Genomic DNA, 27,933 nt, shown 5'->3' with positions numbered 1-27,933 from the left:
TTACTTCCTCCTGGCGGGCTGGGGCTCCTGTGCTACTCCCTGCGGACCCCCCACATCGTACATTCTCTGTGGCTGGGGTCCCGGGGGTCCTCCCACACCCCCTTTCTGCTGCTGTTTGACTTGGGTTAGAATGTCCCTGATCTTCCTCTGTGCCAGCTGAGAGAGAGAGAGGGACAAAAAAATATTAGTTTTTTCTTCCGTAGTTCTAGGAATAACATAAGAATCAATGTCAGTGATTCTGATTCACCTACACTATCAGTGAAACGTTTTGACATATTGAATGCTAAAAACATATTCTCACCACAGGAACTGTTTCAGGGCTTTTAGAAAAGCATCCCTGTTGTCTCATGGTGGTTGACAGAAGTTTAAAATATAATCAAAGAAAACTTCAATGCTTTGAAAAGTCTAATATCTGTAAAGTTGTGTTTAAATGTTTTTGTAATACATGATCTCAGATATTTGATTATCTCAGATATTTGATGGTTTTGAGGGTTCCGTTTTGCCCTAAGATTTTGTCCAAAAAAGTACTCACAAATGAATAAACCTTTCACCAGTATTATGTCCAAAATTCAAATTAGAGGAGGTTGACCTTTAATTAAGCAAGCCACTACAGACTTGCCTGCAAAAAGGATTTGGAAGGTGAAATAACTTATCCTAGGCAGAAAACGCAATAGGGAGATATCACACCTGGCTTGCGTAGAAGTGGCCAATGATCTTGACAATGACCTGGTCCTGTTCGTCTGGGGTTTGCTCACGAGGAACAACCACCTCTGCAGCGGTGAGGTTCTGCAGCTCGTTCACCTAGAAGGCATAAACCGCTAAGTAACAGTACTCTACTATCCATGTAAACCAGTTCACTAAATTAAATATATTTTTTAATTTAATTACATTTGATTAATTAAAACGCATGCTTGTGTTTGCTAATTGGATATTTCAAATTGCATGTTAAATCAAAAGGTGTAAAGTGCTATTGTTGCACGTTTTATTACATTGTTACATATAGTGTTCAGCTCTTGCTGCTGAGGTGTTACTAGTGTCATTAAATTAATCCAGAATCCATGTAAAACATGAACAAATCATGTACATGCTGAAACAAAATTGATTTTTATCTATACTATTTGACAATGTTCAATCCACATGAGAAACGGCATTCAGACAAGATCCAATCACCATGGCGAAAAGTGATTTTAATACCAAGGGTAATGACAGACTGCATAGATTGCATTTTTCATTATCCAGATACCTATCTCAAGCTAACATGATGTGCAAAATGTGCCAGTAAGATTCATGCTATGTACCGTTTTGCCTCCTTTGCCGATAACTCTGCCGGCAGCAGCAGCTGCCACCTTTATGTGTGTTTCCAACTTTACTTCCTCCTTTGGGCCAAAGAAGTTCTCCTCTTTCAGTTTGCCATAGATCCTTCCCTGAGCCTAAGTGTAGAGGAGAGATAACGGTTGTTTGAAAGCTCAATCATTCTTTTCATATATAATGAATGACAATTATGTAAAATGTACTAGAATTCTATTATTTGCATGAATAGAATTTATTTATATCTTATGGCCTGACACTATTCTCTTCAATGGGGGCCATACCTTGAACTGAGCCTCCGGAGGTCCTGTCACAATGACCATGCGCATTTTGGAGTCAGGTGACTCTGCTGGTGCAATCTGAAAACAAACTAAAGAGTTTAGTTTCATGCAGGGGAGGGTTCCCAGTGGCTATGCTGTAATAGATTCTGACAGAATTATGTTATACCATATGGGCACATCAACAGTGAGACCCTCAGTTGATCAAAAAGAACATCTCATCAATCCTAATGCATAGGGCGTGCTATAGCTTTACATGTATATGGTAGTTCTGTAAAAACCCAACCTTAATGGAGGCTCCAGCAAAACGGCTGAGCTGCTTTATGTGCTGTCCCTTCTTCCCAATGATTGCTCCAACTGCTTGGGCTGGTATGTACACATGGACAGTCTCCTGCTCAGGAGCCTAAAGAAACAACATGAATGTCTCTTAAATGGCACAATGCAATGCTATTTAGATGTTCATATAGAAATGTATTCATTGGTACCTTATATTAAAGACAAACAACATCCATAATTTGCAGTGTACAATCAGCAGCAATGTGAATATTGGTTTGGGATAACAATTTGCTGTATGTTGTATATGAGTGTATTAAAACAGTCATAAGTGTGGTCACATGCTTGAAATCTGTGCTAAATTTGTAGGTGGCATTCCTGTTCTTTTCTGGGTGCAGAGAGCTTGATCCCTATGGTCACCTGTGCTCATCAAACTCATGACAGAATGTCACTTTAATCCAGTCAATTTTCCAGTAAGACTAGAGTACTTACCCCAAATGATCCATAGGGGGTGCCAATAGCAGGGTTCCCAGGAGGTGGTGGGGGCATAGAGGAAGAAGGAGGGAAAAGACCCAGTGCTCCAAGGTTCAGCCCAGGAATTAGATGAGTCTGTTGCTAACAGAGACGCATAGAGAGGAGTCAGTATGCAATAAATAATTTCTCCCAAAAAGATATCTGACAAATGTAAATGAATGGTGTAAATACTACAGTTTCCATGAACCTGAGAGATGTGTGAAACGATGTGTGATTGGATGCTCACCTTAGATAAAGTGAGACTTGCATTCAGAAACATACATGTACAGACATCTCTCTTACATCCACTTTTCCTTACTAAAACCACCATGCAGACAAGCAGGAGCATGCGATGAGACAGGACAGCGCAACTCACATTCATGGCAGCGATGTCGTTGTCATAAGCCTCGCGCACTTTCTTCATAATCTCTTGCTCAGCAAGACAGCAGGCCTCTATCTGGCCCTTCACCGTTATCGTCCTCTCTGGGTTGTAGAGAGTCAGGTCCTGGAGACTGAAGCAGAACACACAAAGGTGGTAGAACAAAGAAGAGGAAATGTTAAAAGAAGGCAAACGAGGAACTATAGTTCCTAATAATATACAACGGTTAATCAAAGCACACTGCTCCAGCTCTTCCAATATAATCACAACACAGGAGAAGACAGATAGCATTGGGATGCTTCATCCAATGAGACGCTTGTGTCTCTGCCAATATGCCCTCAGAGAATCATAAATAAATCAGAATTAAAAAAATGCCCCCAGACCTGACTGCCAGTCAAATTATTATATTTAAGTATCAATACCAGTGCTAATTGACATCAAAATAGACACAAAAGTTTTGATTATTACATGAGAATGAATTTTTGACAACATTAATTAGATAGGAAGGCTGTTTCCCTTTGGAGAGAAAGACCAGAAAAATTGTACTTTTTAGCGAATTTTCAGTAATTATTGAATCTATTTACAATATTTAATGTATGTGTGTGTGTGTTTGTTTAGTAGTTCTACTCACGGAGAGATGGTGATCTTTGTGTCCGTATCCTGCTCAACCTTCTTCAAGTTACGTCCCTCCTTCCCAATCAGCCGACCCACAAAATTGTTATGTGCCAGAATTTTCAGCGGCACTTCATCTGCCCTGTAACACACACACACAGTAGTGTGTGTTATTCATGTCCAGTGTTCATGTCCTTCTCTAACATACTTGTGAAAAGTACATTGCACCTATGTCAATTAAATCGATTGTTTGACATGAACAATAGGTACATTTCAAATGGGTATTTTGTCATGCTGCAAAATAATGTTCCATGTTCTCAGAGGCCTTTTGCCTATTTCACTTCCACTGAACCCACAAAAGCCATACAAAATATATACCAAACACTGTCCCCCCCCAGTCACGCCTGTATGATCACATATGCAGACTTCCACATTCCTAGTGGCATGTAAAAACTTGCAGTGTCAGCAAACCCAACGGTTTAGTACTCATCACTCAAACTGACCCCTTGTTCTGTGCATACAAAAACAAACTATTTGCCAAATGGCTTAAAGCATTCCACTCAAGTCATTTAGGGAGGGTAGTAGTTTGTTGTCTAGAAGAAACCAACCAGCGACCCTACAAAGTCACATTTCTGTTACATACAAATCAATGTTATTAAGCCCATGTTGTAGTCAATGTTAAGTTGCTCTCTGTAAACATTTTCAAAACTTCCTTATCCAGGTGAGGGAATCTCTGCAATTTATGTGCAATGATATCTGATGCATTTTTCTACTAAGAGGTTCCTGAGAATGCAAACACATTTTACTGAGGCCCTATCTGTACACTCACGTCTTTGTGTCCTTGGCCTCCTGGTGCATGATTTCCAGGATCATCCGGCAGGCTGCAGAGCAGCCTTCTGGTGTGGAGTGGATACTAATTGGCTTCTCAGCAGCTCCAGCATTCTCCTTACGATGGACATCAATCCTAGAATAAAATTTTCAGAGAATCATATTAATTAAAAGCCTTCCAATGAAGGACCAAAATTGGGGTAGACCTACAGAAGCAAAAAGAATAATGGCCACTCACTTGCTCTGTGTCTGCTTGGTAATGTTTCGGATGGTAGCGCCCTCCTTGCCGATGATGGCACCAACGTACTGGGTGGGCACCAGGAGGCGAAGGGGGATATCAGAGTGCTGGTGTTTGGCTGGGATGCCTGAGCCTGGCGAGCCCTGCCGGGGACCTGCGCGGGGTCCATACCCTGCACGCCTGCCATTATCGGGGCCACGCTGGGTATCTCCCTCAGAGTTCTCGTCTGGGATGTACGAGACTCGCAGTGCGTTGTTCTCAAACTGGTACCCGTTTAGTTTCTGGATGGCTCTGAAAGACATGGATTAACGTGGATTAGAACAAGGCCACCACATAACCAAACTTTTGTGAATATTGTGAATGTTTCTAAAAGTATAAGAGCAAATTGAGAGCAGATATTCTGTACCAGTGTGCCCACTGCATTTCATGCAATCTAAATGATATTACACAAACAATTTTTAAAATTTAAAAGAAAGCATTGTTAAAAATCCTCGCTCTTGCTACTTTCCAGTTTGCGAGCGCTGTTCAAGCTTCGCTTCTTGTAACACTAAGCGCACGCCACTAGGTGTCAGAGCGAAGCTTTTCAATATATTAGACATGGCTCAGCGCTCCTGCAAATGACACCTTTAAAAGTAACACCCCAAATCGGTTCTCAGAGGAGCTTAATGATTATGAGCAGATGTGGAAAGATCAATCTGAATGGCAGAAGCTACAGCCGAGTCATAGTGAGAACAGAGTCTTACTGTCTGGCCTGCTCCCGGGTTCCATATGTAACATTGACCACCGCAGTCTCACTCTCTGTGTTCACTGAGAAACAGAAGAACGCAGAGGAGCAGAGTGAAATTGACATCTTGATATGTTCTCTGTTTTAGCAAATCCTTCAAAAAAATATATTAAAAGTACAGATTATTGATTCAGTCATTAGATTTAAATATTGCAACGTTGTATAAATAACAATTGAAATATGTCAGAACAAAGTCACTGCATGAGTCAAAGCTAATCATGATAGTATTAGATTGGCATAAAACGTTAAAAAAAAAAATTAAATATACAAAAAATTATGTAACTTTATGGCACATAAAAACACCACAAGGATTAATCTCAAGACTAATCCTTTTAAATAAAGACCTGTGTTGTGATCAGAGAAAATTCAGCATTTTGGCATGTCTCCATGACTACAGAGGACTTGCATTTATTCTTCATAATGAATGGTTTCAGGACAAACGGTTTTGTTTCATATCTATATTGTTATTGGGGGGAAACAAATCTGTTGATTGCTTTTAAAACCTTAAAAAACAGGACACACTACAGAAGAAATAATGAAACAATATGTTTCCTGAGATCCAGCTGAAGCAAGGGGAGTGACTAGTGGGATTTTCGAGAGAAGGAGGTATCTAACTGGGTCATCATACTGTGGTTAGGAGTGCTAACAGCAGGAAGACAACCCATAAACCAGTCGAGTTTCTACCTTGTTCACAGTTCTCCACAGTTCCATACTGAGCCAAGAGTCCATCAAGCACCTGCGGAGTAGTTAAAGAACAAGATCAAATCATGAAGAATGAAGGTAACAGACACAAAAAAATCTGCCGACAGAAAGATATTTTTAAAAATTACGGTTATCTGGAATGAATTAACTTTATTAAATGGTGTGTATATAAAGTAATTTTTTACTTTCAATTAAATACAGAAAAGAGTTCATCACTAATCATCCCTAATACCCTGGGCTCTAATGATAATGATAAAACAATTATAACATAGAAATTAGGAAAGATATTATTTAAAAAAAAAAAAAAAAAAAAGTGTAGTTTCTTCTTGCCCAATCACATTTGATTGTAAATTTCACCAGTTTACAATAAAACAGCTGTGATCTACTGCAACAGGTTGATGCAAATATCAAGCCAATAAACCTGATAAAAATGTTACAACCGCTAAAGCTAACAACAAATCTTTGCCAATAACCCGGTAAAAGTGGTAAAAGCTAAACCTTTGAAGCCTGCAAATCTTTTCCCTGAAGCCTAATTATCCTGTAATTAATTAGCACCGTGGCTGAACGCTATCAGTAAGTGGACACAGCTTGTTCAAATTTAACGGTGTCGTTGGTCCAATTCTCTTTGTCTGGATGATTTTTACTTAGATATTCCCCTCGTAAAAAAAAAAAAAAAAAATTATAATCTTAAATCGTTTCAGCTCAAGTAACAGCACATGCAATGCCACCACACACAGAGATATAGACAGCAATATTAATAAAACATGCTAGAACATGCAAGTGCCTCGTACAGTTTGATGATGATGCATCCTTATTTAAGGTTATGAGTCAGTTTTGCTGTTTAATTTTAAGGGGATTTATCGCAACACCACTGCTTAAAACTGAACACTACAGGCTTTTAATGTTTATTTGTTATGTTCTCAAGATGCCATTCATTATTAATTCAATCCTGTATATTTGAGATTTTAAGATTCTGCATTGAATATATTGATGGATGCTTAAAATATTAAAAATAATTTTGTTTTGATCAATAGTTTATTCAAAAGTAAAGGGACATGTACTGATGGACAGTGATATACAGATTAACAGTAAATAGCTTGCAGAACAGGTTGGATCAGTAAGGTAAAAGAGACAGGTGATGGGTTTTTGTTATCTGATCAAACGGAAATCTACACCAATCAGACACAACAGTGGAACCAGACAGGTGAAATGAATAATACAGATTATGTGGTTATGGAGGCACCTGTGAAGTGGTGGATTTATTAGGCAGCAATTGAACTGTTAGCTCATTGAGTTGATGTACTTAAAGCGGGCCAAATGGAAGGGTGCTACAAAACAGATCTTTTGTGGCGCTCCACAAACGATCAAATGAGTAGGACCAAAAACGTGGCCCAAGAAAGGACAATTAATGAACTGACATTGATGCATATGGGGAATGGGGTTTAATACTGTCTGATCTAATCAAACAAAAAAAATCTGATGAAAAGCTGGATGCTTTTATGATAGAAAGGTGTCAGAACACACAGAGCATCACAGCTTTCAGCGCCTGGGGCTGTAGAGCTGTTGACCTCTATCCCCAGTAGAAATTGGAACCAGAACTGGATTAAGATGAGGGACATTTTCTTGCACCATGGGAAGATGAAAAGTTGGTGGAGGTAAAAAAGTGAAAATCTACAGAGGCCAATGTCTCAGTGGGTCAGTGCTGTTTTGGCGCCATAAGTGAGAACTACATAGAGTATAGCAGATGCTTCATGTGGTTTTATCAATACGTTTCCCTTTCAGAACCTACACACACAGCACTTGAAAGGTTCATATATGGAAATATTTGTGTAGTTGGACTTGTTACAAAAAGCCCACTTTTAAGAGAAATTGCAATGTACAATTTTACAGCAGTTATAGAACCCTACACACCTTTTGGGACTCATTTCACCCAGGTTTTTCTAGTCAATGAATCACAATCTCTCAGATCTTATGAATGATGCGCTCATACACATAAACAGCAGTTTTGCCCGCTTTCAGAAATGTAATGCGATGTCTCCGCCTATTGTAACTACTTGGAACGAGCCCCCTTGTGGACAACAATGCAAGGACAGGCAATGGAGCACAGTAAGCCCAGCCCATCGGAGCCGCAGCCTGTAACCACGATGGCTGTCAAAAGGCAGCATGTGCTGTGCCACGCCCCACATACGCTACACCCACTTTCAGAAATACAGACATAGAAAAAAAAGAGCTGGAACGAGATATATATAGACTAAATATATAGACTTTAATGCAGAAAGAACTGATTGTTTCCTTGAGGGTGACCATTATTTAAGACAAAAAAGAACAAATGCATTTGTGCTACTAAATTCCACCTCCCACCCACTAGAAGGACTGTACATACACTTTGTGAAGGGACTAACATGATTATTTTACACATGATAATTACATGATCAGCCTGGTCAGGGGAGATAAAAAAAAAAAAACAGAATTCCTCTATTGTTTGATACACATTAAAAAAATTGGCTTGTGCACTCACCTCCCACTGTAAATGTGGCGGAATGTTTCGGATTTGGATTTTCCTGGTCCTGGAAAGGTAAAACAGAGTTTCAGAAGGTCATTCTACAGTTCACCAACAGTTGAATGCATCTAAAAGAACTTCATGGAAGTAAACAAAGAAATAATAATAATAACACTTTTTATTAATTCCCATATGCATACTGAATCTAAATTGTTTGCATCTTCTGGAGCATGTTGCCTGTTAGGAGCTACTAAAATGTGTAACAAATATAAATACAAAATTTACTGTGCTAATAAAATTAATACATTTTTCCACTCATTCCACACACAAATTAAGCTTTCACGCATTATAGAATTTTATCTGAGAACAAAGTTCCACCTACTGAGCAATTAAACAATGTTCAGCTTTGTTTTAACAAATATGTTAACGAATGGTATGTACAAATTATTCTAAATAATTTATTTAATTATTTCATAAACCGTTTCACAGAAAAATGCGTGGAAGCATTAACATACAAAGAATATCTTCTGAGCCCAATCAAAAGAGAAACATCATTTATCATCAAGTATTTAAATCCTGCAACATTTCAACACAAAAAAGGGGCGTACGAAATACAAAGCTGGACCTGAACACAGTACAGATCGGACCGTGTCGGCTCTAATCAAACGCAATGAGGAGATAGCGACTGGCGCTAACTGCCAGCTTGCTGATCCAACTGCCTGTTGCTAGTGCAGACTTTGTGTAGAATGTGTGTGTGTGTGTGTGTGTGTGTGTGTGCATGGGTGTGTAGGGAAGGGTATACTGAATTGGGATATTGAAACCGGACACTGGCCACTGCTGTAGCGCAGTGCCAGCTGCCCTGGAACCTGTCCCAATACATGGGCACAGAGTGAGGGTGACAGAAAAGGAGGGAGGTGGAGAGAAAGGGAGGGAGGGGGACCGGAAAACAAAAAGGCAGAGAGAGGAAAAGTAAAAAGGAGGTACGGAAGGTTACTAAAAAAAAAAAAAAATTACTATAAGAACAAATAAAAATCAAAGAAATATAGTTATAAAAAGAATCACGCATGCCATATAAAGAATAAAATGCACACAAGGTGAATCAACAGGGCAGTACGACACCTTGCCACTCCACAACCACAGTACATAAATGACAGAGATGAACGAGAAACAAAGGACAGTTAGAAGCGGCGGCCGCACGTGGCCGAATGCCGCGCTGCTTCCAGGTGCCTCTAGGGGGAGCTCAAAACAGAGAACGAGAAAACCGCGAGGAGGTTTGGTGCAGAACGGAGCAGGAAGTGAGAGCCAGGGGTCACGTGGGAAGAGGCCGGTCTCCATTCCACTCAGTCGGCTGGGAAACAGGTTAAGAGCAGAAATGCCCCCCCTCGTGACCTCTGAACTCCAATGGCCACACCCACTGAAATTTCATGCTAACCGTCCTGTTTCCTTTGTGTGCCAGTGGACCAGCATCCAATCAGATTGAAGGACTCAGACGTCCAAGACTGGGCAAAAAGATTACGGTCATGGGTGTACTCTGGCCGAATAACACACAGAACCAAAACATCCACAACCAAGACCAGAAAACAGCCATTTTATGTGCCTGCCCACCAAATTTCAGATGGATAAAGGGACTCAGATGGAATTATCGTTTGATTCTAAATTATTTAAGGTTATGCCAAGAAGACATGAACCAATCTTTGCAATTTCCCCCCAAAAAAATCTAATCATCAAGGTTTTCATGCATGTTTTCTGGCTAGAGGTGATCATCAATAGACCATAACTCCACCAAACCCCCACTCAGACACTCCCTGCCACACACACCCCTCCAAGGCCCCGAGACCTCTAAGCATCTCTCCACCCCTCACGGCTGAACTCTGAACTCGTACGAGCTTCACACATCACTACTCGCCACCCACAAAGCAGTCTCATTGGCTGGAGGACCGTGGTTTAGGGAGGAGGCTAAGATGGATGGTCCTCGAGAACACAACACCATGCCCTTTTGTCATGGCTTTTTTGTCAACTGTTTTTAAAAATTATTATTTTAAATGTCATATGCGAGGAAAAAAAAAAAAAAGCATAATATAAATCAGATCCACTTTACATTGTGACAACTTCAGACAATGAGAATCGGAATATTCTCTCCACAACGCCACAACCAGAAGACCAAGGAAGAGAAGTCAAAAAGGTGAAGAATATTTTGCGAGACCAAAAGATGGCTGAAGCGGGGGTCCATTGTCACAATGAGGGGGAAGGGCCGTTTTGGTACATTTCAAAAAGTCCACGACTGCCCCTTATGAGTGGCATGTTGGTTGCATAAGCATCAGGAGAGCAGGTGTGTGGGCAAGCAGTTCAAAGACTGTTTCTATAGATATGTCTTATCTCTCAATACTTTTACACTTTGGTTCTAAAACGCTCACTGAACTTTGACCCTAAAAAGATAACCCCCATATGTTTTCTTCTCGCAATCAGCTCGGCATACATGCCCACATGCACATGTGAAACTAGAACACATACATGCACCCGCCCGCCCGCCCGCCCGCCCGCCCACACACAACAGACGCACACAGCAGGTGCATCTCGCAAGGGGCCGTTACACCGGTCTTCACCCGGGGGGCCCCCCACCCATTTAACATGTGAAAGCATTGAAGCTCTGAAGCGCCCCCATAGGGCTACAACTGGTGCATGGTGGAAAAGCCACAGCGGGGACGGCACAACTTCACCGAGAGCCCGGAGACAAAGACAATGAGCTGCATTCCAGCCGCCAAAAACACACGTTCAGACACCTCCACAGCACGACGCACACTCACGCAAGTTCTAGTACACACACACACACACACACACACACACTCCTTAACATGAGTACGCCCCTTCTTACCACATGTCCCAGTACCAACATAACAGTGAAGACCTGATCTTAGAAGGAGAGAGAGGGAGAGAAAGACAGAACATATTTGAAAAATACATGTTCAAAGACACACAAGCCCACACAACCAGAGGTCAATCAACCCACATACATACATTCACTCTCTCTCTCACACACACACACACACACACACTCAAAGCAAATATACCCACAGTGTACACCGAATGTGAAGAGACGCTGAACAAATTACACTATTACAAAAATAAAAAACAAAATACATAGACTGCACAGGGTAGCATTTTAATACCATGAAGAGTAACACTTAGTGTGCAAAATTTGCACAATATTGAAACAAAGCCACAAATCAGCGTTTGTAGATATGGGGATATTCGGCATGACGACACTAAACATGACGTATATCTTGATGTGAAATAACCATACTGACTAACTTATGTGATGTGACAACTGAATAATAAATAAAAACTACCTTAAAAAAAAAAAAAACACTGAACACAGACATTCATTAAAATTTGCGAAGAGGCATATCAAGGCGTTCTAATGTCTTGCACAAGATTTACATAATTTCACTGATCAGAACATAGTATTACAAGCGTTTCTTTGTTTCAACAGCCATTCACAAAAAGCTTTAATAAAATCAGTAGCACCCTCCGGTAATTGTAAATCATTACTGTGCACATTTAGATGCATTGCACCTTGTGTTTGAAGTATACATAGCCAAAAAGATTAAGAGGTGTCATATGATCAGTGAGATTGTTCACAAGGCCGCCCACACACACAGTAGGTACCCACAGACCCCCAGATGTTAAGAGTGCGAGGCCCATAACTAGTGCTAGGGGGTCAAGCAGGAAATGGAGCGCACAGGAAGCGCTGGCCGTATATTTCAAGCCCCTGTCCTGTGGAACTTCCTCTCTGCCCAATTCCCCTGCGCTAATCAACCAGTGGCGGTGGAGGGGGCACGAAGAAACAAGGGTACGAAAAGGAAAATGGCCCGCATTGACAGCAAAGCGTGCTCTCTGCTTCCTCTGCCGACTGCTCCAGCCCGTTCCTCCACCCGCCCGCCACAGGCGCACAGAACAGACTTCCTCTCAATCTCCAAAGAACACAAAAAAGCTACTTGTTGTTTTTTTTGTTTGTTTTTTTTATTTTTTCTGCTAAGGTGACGTAAAGTGCCGTGTGGTGTGCGCTACACATGTCAGGCACTGAAAGAAAGTTCTGGAGTGGGTGAGCTGCACACACCGCGGGGGCAGGTGTATGTACAAGCGAGCAACAGGCAGACCGGGCAAGATGATCTACACTTAAAACAGTCTCGACCATGCACATATTAATTTCATTTTAATTTCAACAAAACAAAAAAAAAAAAAAACCCACACAATTAGAGGTACCAAAACAAGCGCTAATGCTAACAAGGAACAACAACATAGGTAGGTTGGTGGTGGCAGTGCCAGAATGTGCTGCCACAACAAATATAAAAGGAATAAATCCCTTTTTTCCCCCCCAGAGATAAAATCGCCCAAACAGGTGAAATGCAACATTGGACTTTAAAATGTTTCTCTCTCCATCAGCACAGCACCTTACTGAATGTAAAGCCTTTAAGAAGCTAATGCTAACATCTGTAGATGCTCAGGAAGCCACCAACAAAAAGGTACGTCTCTGTGTCTACACCTGGTTTACTTTGATTTAAAATTGTGCATTAAATCATTTGAAGATTTTACATATCTTCCTTTATCCTTTCCTGCAATCATTCTGCCGAAATCGCTCACTAATAGGCCTTAAAAGGAAACTGATTTGTGTTGAAAAGGGTAGGGAACAAGACTGAGCAGCAAAGATGTGTTAATTGAGCTTCTTTGTGATAATTGTGATAACTAAAGATCCAAAAATGCAGATTAATATGCCCAAGTGCTAAATGGATGAGGCCTGCTGGCTTTCCTCTTTTCCCCTAGAATACAATTAATGCTACTTATGCCTTTTTAGTCAACAAACTTTTACATGTACAAAATACATAAGGCACTGTACATGCTACACATGTAAATAATTATATTCTACAATCTTACATGCATATTTACCATGAATTATATTTTACTAAACTGAATCAGAATCTTCAGCAAATGTCCAACAAAATTAACACAGAAGGCATTTCTGAACATTTATGCAAACTAGTCATAAAGATACATTTCCTACAAAATTATTACTGTGTAACACCAGCAAAAGCAAAGCAATAATTACATTCAACGTTTTTTTAAGCACTGGTTTGTTATTGACCAAAATCATTGTGAACATTAAAATTATTATTATTATTATTTTATTTTTTTAAATCGCACCAGCCAATAATTACAATATTTTATCTAAACATTCAATCTGAGCATTTTTGAGTCAACATCAGGTGATATCAATTACCTGTTTCCAAATTAATTAAATTCAACTGTTCTAAAGAAAATGGCATCACTCTCTACAATACGTGCCGATCAACCACCAACCATTGCAGGTGGTGGTAGTGATGGGGGTGGGGTTTTTCTGAACATTTTGTCCCTCCTCTTGCTCTCTCTAGGTTACTGGGGCCCACAGTTGGACGTTCTAAGCTGATTAGGTCTTGCAGGAGGAGAACAGCTTACAGTATGAGGAGGTTTCTCAACAAAAATCAACACACTTGAGTTGTTCAGTTTCAGTTTCAATTAGGTCAGTGTCCACTTCACTGCAGTGCCAACCTGCTGACGGCTACAAACGTGGTAAGAATCTGTGATGTTTAGTGATCATGGTGCAAGTAGTGCTCCACTCCAACTAGTGGCCACCACTCTTGGCATCAAACAGAACAGTGTGGTTTAACTTACGAATGAAACGGTGGAATGGAGGGTAAAGGGGAGCGGTAACTTCAAAATACCCCTCCCCCTACTCTCTCTTTCTTCTCTCACTCTCTACACCCCCCATCCTCCCTCCCGGAATACCTGATAGTGCCCCCAACCCCCTTCTCGCATGTCTCTATGGCCTGCCCCACCAGAGAGGTTAAAGGTCTTTTCCACAAGCTTGGCAATCAAAAGACCCTGATGCAACATTAACCCCATGGCATTCCAAGCGGGAGTGGGGTGCAGTCAGAGCACCTAAAACTGCCACGACTACCCTGGAGCTGCCACAGTGCAGTCAAAAGGGCCCAGTGACCAAATACAAATACGTCTCCAATATATACTGAAACAGAATCTGTTTTTTTGAGATAGCAGAGTTGTTGCATGTCAGACCATGCTGTAAGACGCAGGAGGGAAAACATGTTGCAGGTGATGCAAAACCCTATTTTGAGAGTAATCATTTAAACAGTAATATGGTTAATCATATACAAATTCTAATGAGGTTAAAGAATGACCATGTTTAAGATTGGCCTGATAGCTACATATTTATTCAGCGCTCAGTTTCTAAACAGGAATATAGATTAAATCAACCAATAACATTACCAATGCCAAATGTACTACGACTGGTAAAAGGGAAAAAAATTATGCAGCAGCTACTAAATGTGAAACGATGGGCAATTGGAACAAAATATATTTATTCAGTTTGTTTTTAGTAAACTTAAACTGAAGTGAACGTTAAGAGTTGAAAGATGATGTTGCTATAGGGGTTGCAAGTACGAAGGAGATGTGAGGGTAAATATTTAATAGAAGCTATCTAGGCACCAGAAACCATAAAATCATAATGAATATTTAATAGTTGGTGAAATAAGGGCAAAAGCTACAGAGGATTTAGTCACGTTCGACCTATGTGAATCTATGGCTGCAGACTTGCTGGACAAACCATTTAAAGTTCAGTGCGTCTTTGAGGGTGTACAAACCAGTGCAGATGTTAGACAGTGCTTGAGTCTTTAAATAGCCTGAGACAGAGATAGGGCAGGAGGAAAAAAGGAAAGGCTGAGGGTGAAAATAAAAAGAGGGGACAAGGGCCGTATTTCTGTGTGTGTGTGTGTGTGTGTGTGTGTGTGTGTGTGTGTGTAAAAATGAGAGGGGGGATGTCAGGGAGAGCTTTCATCCTGGTCTTTGGTAATAAGCATGTGACAGAGTTGAAGAAAAAATGCTGATTAAACACTCAGTCTCAGCATCCAAAGCTTTAAATCAGGACTGAACTATGTGTTATACGAATGGCTACACACTGCAAAAAAAACAATGTGTGTTTTAAACTGTTCCTTTGAAAACCTTGCAACATAATTTAATTATATTGAAATAATTAATTAAAATACATAAACTCTACACATTTTTACTAATGCGAAATTTTTATTAAAAATAAAAACTGAAACAATCCTGGATTTGATCCTTTCCCTTTATGAACAACCCATGTTGATAATGTGTAGCCACATTATCAAAACACACACACACAACTGCCATTACTCTAGCATGTCACAGTGCCTTGGGGAGTGACGTGCTCAGCTGAGGAATGCCAGGCTTTTGCCCCGGTAACCATTGGGGAGAGGAAGGAAAAAAATAAAAAATTCTTTCTGCATTCTTTCTGTATGTATGTATATATGTGTGTGTGTGTGTGTATATACACACACACACAAATAATATATATAGTGTGTGACTGTGTATGAGAGAGCGAGAGAGATAAAGTGCACAAAAGGAGAGACCAACACAGAATCCAACAGTTCCCAACCTAGCGTCTTGACCCTTGACCTCGGGGCGGATAAGGATAAAAAGAGCAAGGCCAGGGGCTGGGGGCAGGGGCAAACAATTGGACTTTTCAAAGGAACTATGGCCTTAGTGGAGGTAAAGGAAGCCATGTTTGCAGGGGTGGGCGCACCTTCCCCCCACCCTATCACAAGCATTAACGTCCACAGCACCTCTTTATTAAAACACTACTCCCAATCTTTTAAATGTGAGCTAATTTCCCAATTATATTTTATGTGAAAAGTAACAAAGCTTAATTAAATATTTGATCAAGTTAACCAACACTCCTATCTCTCATAAATGACAGTGTACCTTGAAGGCGCTGCAGCCACTGGAGCGCCGCACACACTACATGCATGAAGACCGCATGTGCAAAAATGTCCTTTAACCCCATTTGTTTGCTTTGAAAAGGCGGGTTCTAATGGGGTGGGGACGGTGGGGTGGGTGGGAGACCCACTTTATGGACAGGCCTGGCGAGAAAGAACTCTGGAATTCATTTAATGGTACATAAAGGGGGTGTGCCTCGAGTCTGGGTCAAAGTTCACGCCGCGCTTTGCTGTGACCCGCTCCACCACCAGAAGATGGAAGCCGCCCGAGCCTCCATTTTGTGAGGCACCGCCGTCGGTGGGGCTGTGCGCACTCAAAGCGCCCAGAACCTCCTGCCCGGGGGCCGCCAAACGTTCCGAAACGTGCGCGAAAGCGGAGTGGAACCTTGCGCCACGCCACGCCACGCCACCGCCGAGCGCGACGGCTCCGCGTACGCACACTGGACGCTCGCCGTGCGCCTTCACTAGCCCAACTCGGACCTTGGGTCGGCGCGTCAAGGTGGAGGCGCCATGTGCCCCCCGTGCGCCGACGCCATTTTGTGGAGGAGGAAAGGGCCCGCGGCGCCGAGACGAGACAAAGCGGGGCGCGGGCACGCTGCGTCCCGAACACGATTTAAAACAAAGAGACGCAGATTATAAACTCCTAAATAATTTGCTGAAAGACGCGGTCTTGCTTAGTTGGTTTCAAGTTGTTCCGACAGGTTTCCCCGCCGCGTCGCCTGTACGTCCCTGTTCCGGCTGCTGGGATAGTTGATTTAAAGCGCGCCCGTTCGAACAAGGTCGACAGCAACCACTTCTGAATAAATATTTATTTGTTTATTTGGGGGATCGATGTATTAAACCGGTCGTCTGTCACTGCGGTTTAACGGGGAGCGGCGAGGACTCGGGCTGCACTCGACTCCCGTGTTATTTACGACACGTGGATTCGGTTAATGGAACGAATTTACACCACCTCTCAATGACCCTAAAAAAAAAAAAAAACCCACAGGAATCAAGATTAGAATCGGGGACTGCCTACGAATTCTGGCGAACGGACGGGGACCAGACCAGGGCGATCTACCCGAAGCCGTCCGACAGGTCGCCCTTATCGAATTCGTATCGTCATATATAAAGCCCTGTTGCGTGCTCGGCCACGGCGCACATAGTCGTGCGTGCAGCGCCACGCTTGCCGGAGAGCTCAGGCTCCATCCTCCGGGCGGCCATCTTCGCTCGACAACGCCCAATTACCACAATGAATCACGGTCACATGAAGCAGAATGTGCTGGAGAGCTACGTGCAACCTATAGAATCCCGCGGGACTGGCGGCCAGGGGGATGGGTGCGGCCGCCCCCACCCCCGATGGCGCTGGCTTAAAAAAACACTAGTAAAATTGCCAGGTTTGTAGGGTATTTTTTTTATATATATACATATTGCAAACAGTCATTTGTCACACCCCTTCACCAAACACCGCGGATGACGTGCGATCAAGTATTGTTGTTGGTTTTTAATAGAAAAAAAAAAAATCACTGTATTGGCATCGATGATTGACGCAGGCACGTTTTCGCGTGTGCGCAGCCGACTCCGCTGCTTTGTAGCCGCACGGTGCCAAACGAGATCAAGCATCGCGCACCTATGCTGCATTTTATGGTTTTTATTTTCTACTGTTGTTTTTAAATGTTACTTATAGACAGAGGGAGGGAGGGGGGGGGGGAGAGAGAGAGAACGCGTTCCATGCCTCCCCGCGGTGGCTCTGCACCTCCCCCACAGCCCGGGCGGTGCGCGCCGCAGCCCCGCTGCCGGCCTGCCTCCATTCATAAAGTCAGTAAACTACTCCCGAGTACTACGGCGCCGTGAAAGAGGCGGCGCGCCGCGCCGCTGCGCCGCCCACCCGGGAGCTGTCAGCTCGCCGGCTCGGGAGGGCTCCTGATTCCGCCCGATCAAAGATGATGATCATAATGAATCGTAATAATAAAAACAACAACAACAACAACACCGGAAGCGCGCTTCCCTTTCCCTTCCACGTGAGCAGGGAGAAGGATCTCAGACGTTTCGTTAACATGGGTCAAAACTAGTCAAAATGTGGGTTTAACACACACACACACACACACACACACAGAGCTCGCCGAGGGAGGACATCTACGGACCCGAGCTGTTGCGGGAGCAGAGGAGACCAGGTCCCTCTTCATTTCAGACATTCTACGGCGTTTGAGGAGTGCATTAACCAAGTCGCCGTTCCTCTTGAATAAAACGAACAGGTGTCACTACCCCCCACAATCCTCAAAATGAACACAAGTCTACAAACCCAAAAATCGTCCATATCTAGTATAAGTATATCTGACCAATGCAAACAACTTGAGTGGTTTATGCAACACCTTCCTGCGCAACAAATGATTGTTGTTGTTTTACACACTTGTACCTGTATTTCACTATTATTCTATAATAAAAGGGGATAAAGGCCAGATAAGGTTTTTTTTGTTGTTTGTAAGACTAAGACCTGCTTGCAGAAGATTAGAAAATGTGCCAGCAAGTTAGAAAAAGTTCATATAAAAGACTGAATTTAGCTCTCAAACGTCTAGTAGTCCAAGGGGCACACAGTTGTGAAAAATATTTAATATATTGTGAAAAATACTTAAAATAAAAACTTTCCCACTCGGTTCTAATAAAAGTCTCTGTGTGTAACAACCACCTTGAACCAATTATTGCCCCCCCTCCTCACTGAAGTAAATGCATTATAAAAGCATGTTGCTTTTTAGTGCTAAATTGATTACCTAAAGCGTGACCCCATTTAAAAAGAAATATTTAACTTATAACCTTGAGGATTTTGGATTTAAAAAAAAAAAACCCAAAAAAAACAGGGTAATTATTTACAAAAGTGATCACATGCAGATCCACATTCTCTGTGTGGCCACAAACTTCTACAATTCTTCTCAAACCACACTCTCCCTCATTAAAGTACCTTAAAATTAGTTCATATATGCTTCGTGCTTTTGTTCTTTCATATATATAATTCATTATTTAGAGCAAGTCAAGGCACTTCTGATTCGGACAGAAGGTTCTACATCCAGCATCCTCAACACCACTAACACACTCGCTCAGCACACTTGACTGCAGATCCGTGAGCACATGATGATGAATAGTCAACACATGGGTGGGACCATGGGCAACAAAAAGGTGCTTGAGGATGGAACAAGTGTTTCATCACAAACAGGGTTCTGGGTTGAATAGGTGGAGTTTCATATAAACCAATTCACTCAGCAAATGTTCAGAACAAGATGGCATGCAACTCGTTGGATTTTCTAGCCGTGTTTCACTACGTGCAGTAGCTTTCTTTTAAAATCTTGGGAGCACAAGCTTCACTCATGGTCAAAGTTTGTAGAAATATATTTGTTTAATATGAAATACGCACCAGATAGCAGCTCACCAATAAATGCACACCGACTACAAACATGACACAATTACAACAATGTGAATCCAAGTGAAGACATCCTGGATAATTGTCTGATGTTCCTCCCATACGTTCTCACGTACACGCCGCAATGAGGTAGGACTGCACGTGGATTTAGGGGATTCATGCACTCAGAAGTGAACGTTTGCAAGCCCCTCCTCCCATTTTCACTCCCAGTCTCTTCTCCTCCTTGAGCCTATGTGTGTGCTGTGGGGCGTGCATGTGTGTTCCAGAGTAGGGGGGGGTGGGGGCATGACCATACCAGCACATGCTTGTTTGGCAAGACATGTGACCCAGAGGCTCCATTTTAACTTATTCTGAATCACAGTGGAGAGAGAGAGAGAGACAGAGAGAGAGAGAGAGGCGAAAGACAAAAAGGGTGGGGGGAAGTGTTGGAGGGAAAGGTAAGCATTAACATTTTGGAGGCACAACTCTACATCTTCCTAAAGAGAATAAGTTCCTAACACAGCATGTCAGTCCATAGGACATTGCTGTAAATGTACAAATTGTACCCACTTGCTAAAATGATCATAAACTGACTTACACACACTCGTCAGGTTCTTTGCAAGAAAACCTCTTAAGCACTTTTAAATATAATAACGCGGTAATTGCGTTAATCATGTTATTCTTGAGTCAAACATGTTTTGGTCATGAGGAGCAAAAGGAATAAAATATAAAATTGTTGACTGTCCAGTGCAGGGGTGGGGGTCTCCATTCAAAACACTCCAAATCTGAACGAGGCACATGAACAGTTACTCATTCAGTCCGTCCATCTATATAAAATGTATCAGTCACATATAACTATTTTCTACTAGTAAGTACTTCTACGTTTCAAATGCTTTGAAGTACTTTTGTTTTTTATTATTATGTTAACTAACAAATAAAAAAAATTACAAAATTTAATCTATAAATGCGCACACTCGTGCACACACACACACACACACACACACACACACACTGAATATTTGAAATGATAACAGTTCAGAGCAGTCAAGAGCCTTGCTTGGTACACTCACACAAAACCTAACACTGATGTTTGTGAAGAAGGGGGAAAAATTAAGTAAATAGAGATTTAAAAAAAAATATATATATATATAAGTTTGAGAAAGTGTTCCTGTAGCAGTACCATGAAAATGACTTCCTTTACATATCAGTAAGATATTTTACACTGCATTTTTATGAAAGGAGCCTTTAAATGCAAGTGCAGTGTAAAAACACACTCACGCAAATCGTGCGCATCAATGAAAGTGTACGCCATTTACATGGACATTATTTATACCTACACACACAATTCTAGTCTGGTAAGATCCACATCTTAACTGGTGATTCAAATTATAAGTAAAGTCACCACCTCTGAGTCTCAGACATAGCTATAGATATTTAAAAAATGATCAACGTTTGCTTATCCAGCCCAACTAACAAGCATCGTTTCCCATCTGGATGAAAGCACCGCTGTAACATTATTCACGTCGTTGACCAGCCCAGGAACATGTGGCCGTGTCCCCCCGCCCGCATTTGAGAGAGCAGGAGGAAGAAGGATGTAAAGAATTTTTAGGTTTAGGAAACACCCCCCCGTTACACATTTGCACCCCTCCCCCAGTCCTCCCGTCTCACCCTTCTCTAAGGGTGTTTAATGTGGCCTTTGGCGGGCAATACCTTCTCAATGAACACAATGAGGGTGTGAGGGGTGGAGAGGACAAGGGCCCCAGGCCTTAGACCAGTGAAACAAAATACAATGAAGTTGTTAATTTTCAAATGTAGTTATCAGCATTTTGTAACCAAACATAAAGGCATCAGTACAAAGTATAAGCACTCAAATATAGCAAACACTAAAACTATAAATGTAAATGGAAGCATGAAAACGTTCCTGCAATATTAAATGCCTTATTTGATCCAGCATATCATTGGTCTTTCTGACAGTCCAAGAAAAAGCCAAAGACTGTTTATTAAAGCCTTCCTAAAGTTCTGGCTAGACACGTGAACACCTCTTGGTCCTGACATCTCCAGCAGCCTTATATTCTGTTCCGAAGGGCTGACATAAGATGCTTCAAAATGGATGCCCCTCCTCAGTCCATCGCCCCGTCCTTCCAATGTTTAAGCCACGTACTTCCCGCCTCCTCCGAACCGGGAGCTTACGAACACTTCCTCATTCACATTCCACGGCCACTGGCTCATGTGTTTTCAGAGAGCTACATGCTTCTGCGAGTGTACGTTAGCATCATGCCTGCCTGGGTGTTTTGGGGGGCATTTAATAGCCACAAGAAGCAGGCGGAAGATTTTGGTGAAGCGGGGACCCCACCCTGTTAAAAAAAATAAATAAAAAATCTGACCCACACAATTTCAGCTATTGTTGCAATGACATACTGAGGGTCCCCATCCAACGGAGTGTTGCCTGGACCCACGTCATTTTAACAAGGAGGCTCTGCCATTCAAAACCCAACACAGAACCTTCCTCCCTCAATTGTCCCTCCACCCAGTCCCTCCATTTCCTTTCATTCTCCTTACCCCTGGCTTCTTCCAGGTCAACGCTTTGTAATTTTAAAACAAATTTCAAAAGGACATGTTGCAAATCACACAATTTTTTTTAGGATGAGCGTGAACGAGGGATTAGAAAAAAAAAAAAAAAAAGTGGGTTGTTAGTGGGGGGAACTACTCCCTCAGCCCCTTTAAAACAGGACAGATGGCTCCAACCGAGGAGGGGGAGGTTGCACGTTGGTGAGGGTCTTCTGTGGAAGGCTAGTGGGAGGTGTTCTTTAAGGAGGAGGCACACATTCCCTCCGCAAGACATTCGCCCGCTCGCTCCCGAACGCCGAACCATGCCGATGACTAGGCAAACCCCACGAGCGACGCCAGGCAACGGCCTTCTACATGGCTGCCCCTCCCTGCCTCATGCACCCCACCCCCCCTCCATTCCCCTCTCCCTCTCTCTCTCTCTTTTGCCACAACCCCTTTGCAGTTGAGCAGTAGGAGAGAAGCTGATCATATGACTTCGGCAGACAGCGGGAAAGGAAGGGGGGGGGACGGGGACAGAGCGCTGGACGGAAATAGTCACGCGTGCAGCAGTCCTCGCGCGTTGTGCTGGCCTGGCAGAAAGTCGCATGTACATGTGCGGCCATAATTGCTGGCGGGGCGGGGCGGGCCTCCCCCCATTGTGCTTGCGTGCGCGTGCGACCGCCTCTCGCGCCGCCTCGTCAACAGCGCCTCGGAACGACGACACACAGGTGCTCCTGGCTCCTGATTGGTCGCACCCCCGTGAGCCTGTCAGCCCTCCCCTCGTGCTCAGTAGTAGTACAACTGTGAGTGGGGAGAGGGAGGGAGGGAGCGCGCGAGCGAGCGAGGGGCAGGAGCACAGCCCACGCCAGCCGGTGCGAGCGGTCGCGGCGGCGAACGCGTCTTGGATTCAGGCACGGGAGCCTTCGGGTTTTTTTTTTTTTTTTTGCTCGCGTTTCCTGAACACGGAGCTTTAACACCGAAACAGACGCCATCATTATAACTTAATTCCAGAAGCAGATAGTTTCCTCCATCATTCCTTCTCATTTCAGATGAACAGGCTGATTCGTTAACAATTCCATTCAGTGTGCAGATGTGCTCTTATTGTGTAGTTTTCTGCTCTGCAGAAGAAATAAACGTACATAATCGTACATCACAGGTACATCACAGTGTTAATGGCCAAGTCTCGTTTAAAAGGCACATCGAGGTCCTTGTGCCTAGAAAACTACGGCTCATAGTTGGGGGTCTAATAAAACAAACGATTACGGTAATTGATGTAATCAGAAGCTGATTCTTTTTACCCCCTTGCCTACTTCAATACTAAAGTCTCTTCCAAGCCATGTGGGCTTCCATCCTTGAGCTACCGGTCACTACAGTTTGACACTACTGGGTCAAATAAACCAAATACGAATTCATGAGCATGTAGCATTTTATTAAATCCCAAAAATAGTGCATAAAACTATGAAAACTGGCTTTTGTGTATGTGCGTGACTACAGACAAATTCTATTTTCCTGGCTTTCTAGATGCGCTATTATAAAACCACTTAGCATTTAATATTTAAATAATTATTTACAGCAGCTCAATGGAACAAGCAATTCACCCATACATATGTAGCATTCCTCGTGAGCCCTAAAGCAGCAGGAAGGTATGCGTCTCACACACACACACACACACACAAAAAGCACTCTTCCCCTCCCCACTAGCCTCCTATAAAGAACAATGTAAGCACAAAGCAAAAAAAAAAAAAAAAAAAAAAAAAAATCACAGAAGTTGTTAATGTCTGATACTTTGACAGAGAATCTATATGTTTCGTTCAATGTTCTCACAAAAAGCTCATTCAGAACAGGATCTACAACTGCTTTGAGTGACATTCCGCAGTACAAGAATGTTTAGGTTGTGTAGGGTCTAGATTTAATGCACATTAGGTAAAGTACAAGAGGAAGAGATACTTCCTCCGACTATCGTTGGCCCCCACCAAAACTCAGGCGAAAAGGACCTAAAAAAAACACACCACCACATCCCTTGAGCACAGGGCGGGGGGTGTTGTGGATCCATGCATAAAACGCAGGAATCAAAAGACACCCATATGCATGACAGTGCTCTGCAGCAGCAGAACATTTACACACATGCAAATACGGGGCTGCTGGGTGGTCCATGCCAAAAGCAATGAATAATCTGGGACTGCAGATTAAATGGGTGTGCAAATTCAGCAACAAAATGTAAAGTTACTGTCAAAACACAACTTTATTCATAAAAAAAAAAAAAAAAAAAAACGATTGTTAATTTTACACGTGGTCTACAAAAATGTAAAAGGTTTACTTCGCAGCGGTGTTGGTAGGGTTGAAAAGTTGCAGCAAAACAAACTCATTCCACTCGTTCATTTCGGACAGGGCCGACGTTTACGTCACGACAAAGCCATAGCATTTTTAAAACGACAACGCGTCGGCCCGTTCATTTCACCCGTAAAGGAATGGGCGTTGAAGGCCTGCGCCATTTTGCTCGCTGGTGACGTTGCTCCACACAAAATGTGTCCACGTGTTCGTAAAAGGTTCGCGTGGACTTCTCACAAAAACCACCATACGTAAGAATAAAAAAATAAATATATATATATAACAAAACAAAACGCACATACACGCACCAACCGTCGTCATTTGCCTCGCACTTCTCATTTTTAACAGGAGTGATTGCGTAGTTAATTGCTAAACCTATTTACTGCGTTTCAGTGGCGACCTGGGTCATTTTTCATTTACCTGCACGTTATACCACGTCGTAACCCACGCCAATATATACACACACACACACACACACACACACACACACACACACACTGGACCCAACGCGACAACTTCCACCAAGACGACGCTACCTGATCGAGCGCCAGCATACGCCATTACTGACGTCCGCAAGACTTTCAGTCATTTTCCTTTTTATTACTATTATTAATTTGACACGATTTAACAACGCGCTCGGCGCTGTGGCTACACGGAATAAAATCCAGTTAAACCACGTCGTCGTGTACAGTGCGTAAAAAAAAAAAAAAAAAAAGTTATTGCTTATTAATATATTTCGTCGGTTTGAGGAAGGATTTAAAATAATAATAATAATACTAATAAAAGAGCATGGTCGCTGGTGAGAAGTGATGAAGCCCCTTTTTCCCCCTCACGCCAGAGGAGTGGTGAAGCGGAGGGTGGGGGCTCGGAAGGGGAGGAGAGGGCGAGGGGCCACCATTTTTGCTACTGAATGCAATTTGAATATTCGTGCTCAGGTTTTTGGGTCCTTGCTCTCTCGTTCGACAAAAAACGACAGGGAAAAAAAAAAAAAAAAAAAACCCCAACACGCACCAGTCGAAACTTGCCACGCAAATATGGCGCGTTTCGCACAAAATGTGCCCAAGTCGCGATTTCTGAACAATTCCGCGGACCTCGCGAAAACGAAGAAAGCGTCGCCATGTGGCCATAAAACCCCCACCCCAAAACCGGCAAGTAGAAATAAATCACTTTTTCCTATTGTTTTTTTTTTTGTGTGTGTGTGAGAGAGTTTGTTTTTTTTAAGGTGCCCAACATGCGTCCAGCTGCGACCGCGGTCTACTTCGCCTGAGAGGAGGCGAACACGGGGGCTTCCGAGGCCTGGTCGACACGTTTAAAAACCACACACGACCGCCTGTCCCGGGGTCTCTTATCTGCCTGTAAAAAGACGCCCCGGGTTCTTCTTCCCTTTTTTTCTTTTTTTTTGGGGCGAAAGGTTGAGGCTCATAAATATGCAGTGCAACCAACACCCAGGCCTACAGCATGGCGGAGCCTGGCGACGTGTGAGCATGTGCGAATAAAGTGATGACGCTGTGGCCAATGTTCTCAAATCCGCCATGCGACCGCTGTCCAGCCGGCCACATGCATTCATATAGAGAGAGATATTTATACAAAACGATGCATTTCGAGGGAAACGTGCAAAGAAAGGATGTGCTGCCAAGATCACAAAAAAAAACAAAAAAAAAAAAAAAACGCTAGTGTTTACAATACATCATGGAGTGTAAAATAGACCCAGATCCATTTCAATCACCATTTTTTTTTTTTTTTAAAACCAACCAAAAAAAAAATTATACAATGTTCTAAAACACGACCAATGACAGTTGACTGCTTTGAATATAACCCAGTAAACCACTGATGTCGATATATGCACCATGACAGGAGGGGAACAAACACACACAGTTGAACAGTTGCAACAATTGAACTCTTATTAAAAAAAGAACAATGAAAAAAGAATAGAAAGAGAGAGCCAAATACCTTTGCTTCTTGGGAACAGAATGTTCGACCTCGATTCGTTTGCCGTGAAGCTCCACTTTACCTGGAAAAAACAAACGTTACGATATAAAATGAGGCCACGTCGCCATTCATTTAAAACGCGGAGCTCATCTGAACGTAGAGTTAATATTTACATGTATAAATATAAAAAAAAAATGTATTTATTTGGAAGGAATCAGCAGCGTTGATTTGGTCGGACTTTTAATTCGACTGAGATGTACAGTCGTGGCAGCAGCGGGCCCGCAGCGTGACAGAAAGTAAAGTTGCACACTCGCAGAAACTACTAATGGTCGCGCAACAGCGTCCAAACGTCGCGTCCTGGACGCCACCGACCCACGAAGCTGGCCTCGCACACCCACACGGCGACCCAGTGCGTTCCCCGCACTTTTCCACGTCCATCCATCCGCCATTCATTCATCGAGCGGCACGTTTGCCGCTTTAATAAAAGACGGAGGAGGACGCGGCCGCGTGTTGGGGGGGGATTTTATTTTATTTTTTTATTTTTTTGCAGAACAGCAACGCGTTTGAAACATGGCGACCTTCACATGCTACATACGTGGAAACGTCTCAGGAAGAAGGGGAGCTTCGAAAAGACAGATAGGCGCGTGAATCAGACGTGCATTTGATAGCCCGTCCGCAAATGTACAAGGAACGTATATATGCACATATATACAATCATATATACACACACACCGAGAGAGGGGGAGATTTCTTTTAAATCGTAGGCTCGCAGTGGCCTATTAGGCCAAAGGGGGAGGGGTGTGAGTGGGTTCCACAGCAGAACCCAGCATACAGCAATTTACACACCGAAGGCGCCCCCTCCCTCCCTTATTAAAAAGTGGATGCATGCTTTTATGCCTCTTTTTTTTATTCTTATTCTTTTTTTTTTTTTTTTTAAACTCCAGCGGAACAGAGGCCCGGTCGCCGGGTTCCCTGGCAAACGTGCTTCGGCGGGACCTCGCCGGGACGGACGGATCTCTGGAAGGGCAGAGAACGCGGGCACGGTGGTCGCCGCGTTATAGCCGCGCATTACGCGCCGCCCGCCCTCCCCTCGCCCGCATTTTTAAAAGTTGCACGGCGGCGTCCTGAATTATTGCTGCTCGCTTACTTGCCCCCCTTCCGTACACATTTCTTCTCAATACAAATATTTACACACACACCCACATTCACGTTTGAACGTGGGACTCCGTGGACGTCAGCGGAGCGGGGTTGCTCGGAGCTCGGAGCGTAATTTCGTGAATTAAAACAGCGGCGGCGGCGATGAACGAGACGCCGAATTCGCTTACCGGAGAAGGTCTCGATGGCTTTCATAGCCCACTGGTCGTCCGGACAGTCGACGAACGCGTAGCCCGTTTTCATGAGGAACTGTCCGGAGTACGGGATCTTGTAGTCATCGAAGGTTTTGACCAGGTCCTCCGCGGTCACGTTTTCATTCAGATTTCCGATATAGAGCTTGTTCAT

At 43.0% G+C, this 27,933-nt stretch overlaps 1 protein-coding gene across 1 annotated transcript; it reads right to left on the bottom strand.

The window, feature by feature from the left end:
• LOC114793404 (insulin-like growth factor 2 mRNA-binding protein 1) lies at positions 1 to 27,933 on the bottom strand. The gene is made up of 15 exons (XM_028985137.1): positions 27,759 to 27,933; positions 26,455 to 26,515; positions 8,434 to 8,482; positions 5,898 to 5,949; positions 5,173 to 5,236; positions 4,430 to 4,720; positions 4,193 to 4,327; positions 3,383 to 3,505; positions 2,749 to 2,884; positions 2,352 to 2,474; positions 1,873 to 1,989; positions 1,593 to 1,667; positions 1,299 to 1,430; positions 688 to 801; positions 1 to 156 (listed from the first exon to the last, which is right to left on the bottom strand). The coding sequence occupies exons 1-15, from the start codon at positions 27,931 to 27,933 to the stop codon at positions 1 to 3; spliced, it is 1,803 nt and encodes a 600-aa protein (XP_028840970.1).

The sequence above is a fragment of the Denticeps clupeoides genome, chromosome 7 (assembly GCF_900700375.1).
Source record: "Denticeps clupeoides chromosome 7, fDenClu1.1, whole genome shotgun sequence".
NCBI classification, from domain to species: Eukaryota; Metazoa; Chordata; class Actinopteri; order Clupeiformes; family Denticipitidae; genus Denticeps; species Denticeps clupeoides.
The sequence above is the reverse complement of the archived record's forward strand: the minus strand, read 5'-3'. Positions and strand labels throughout refer to the sequence as shown.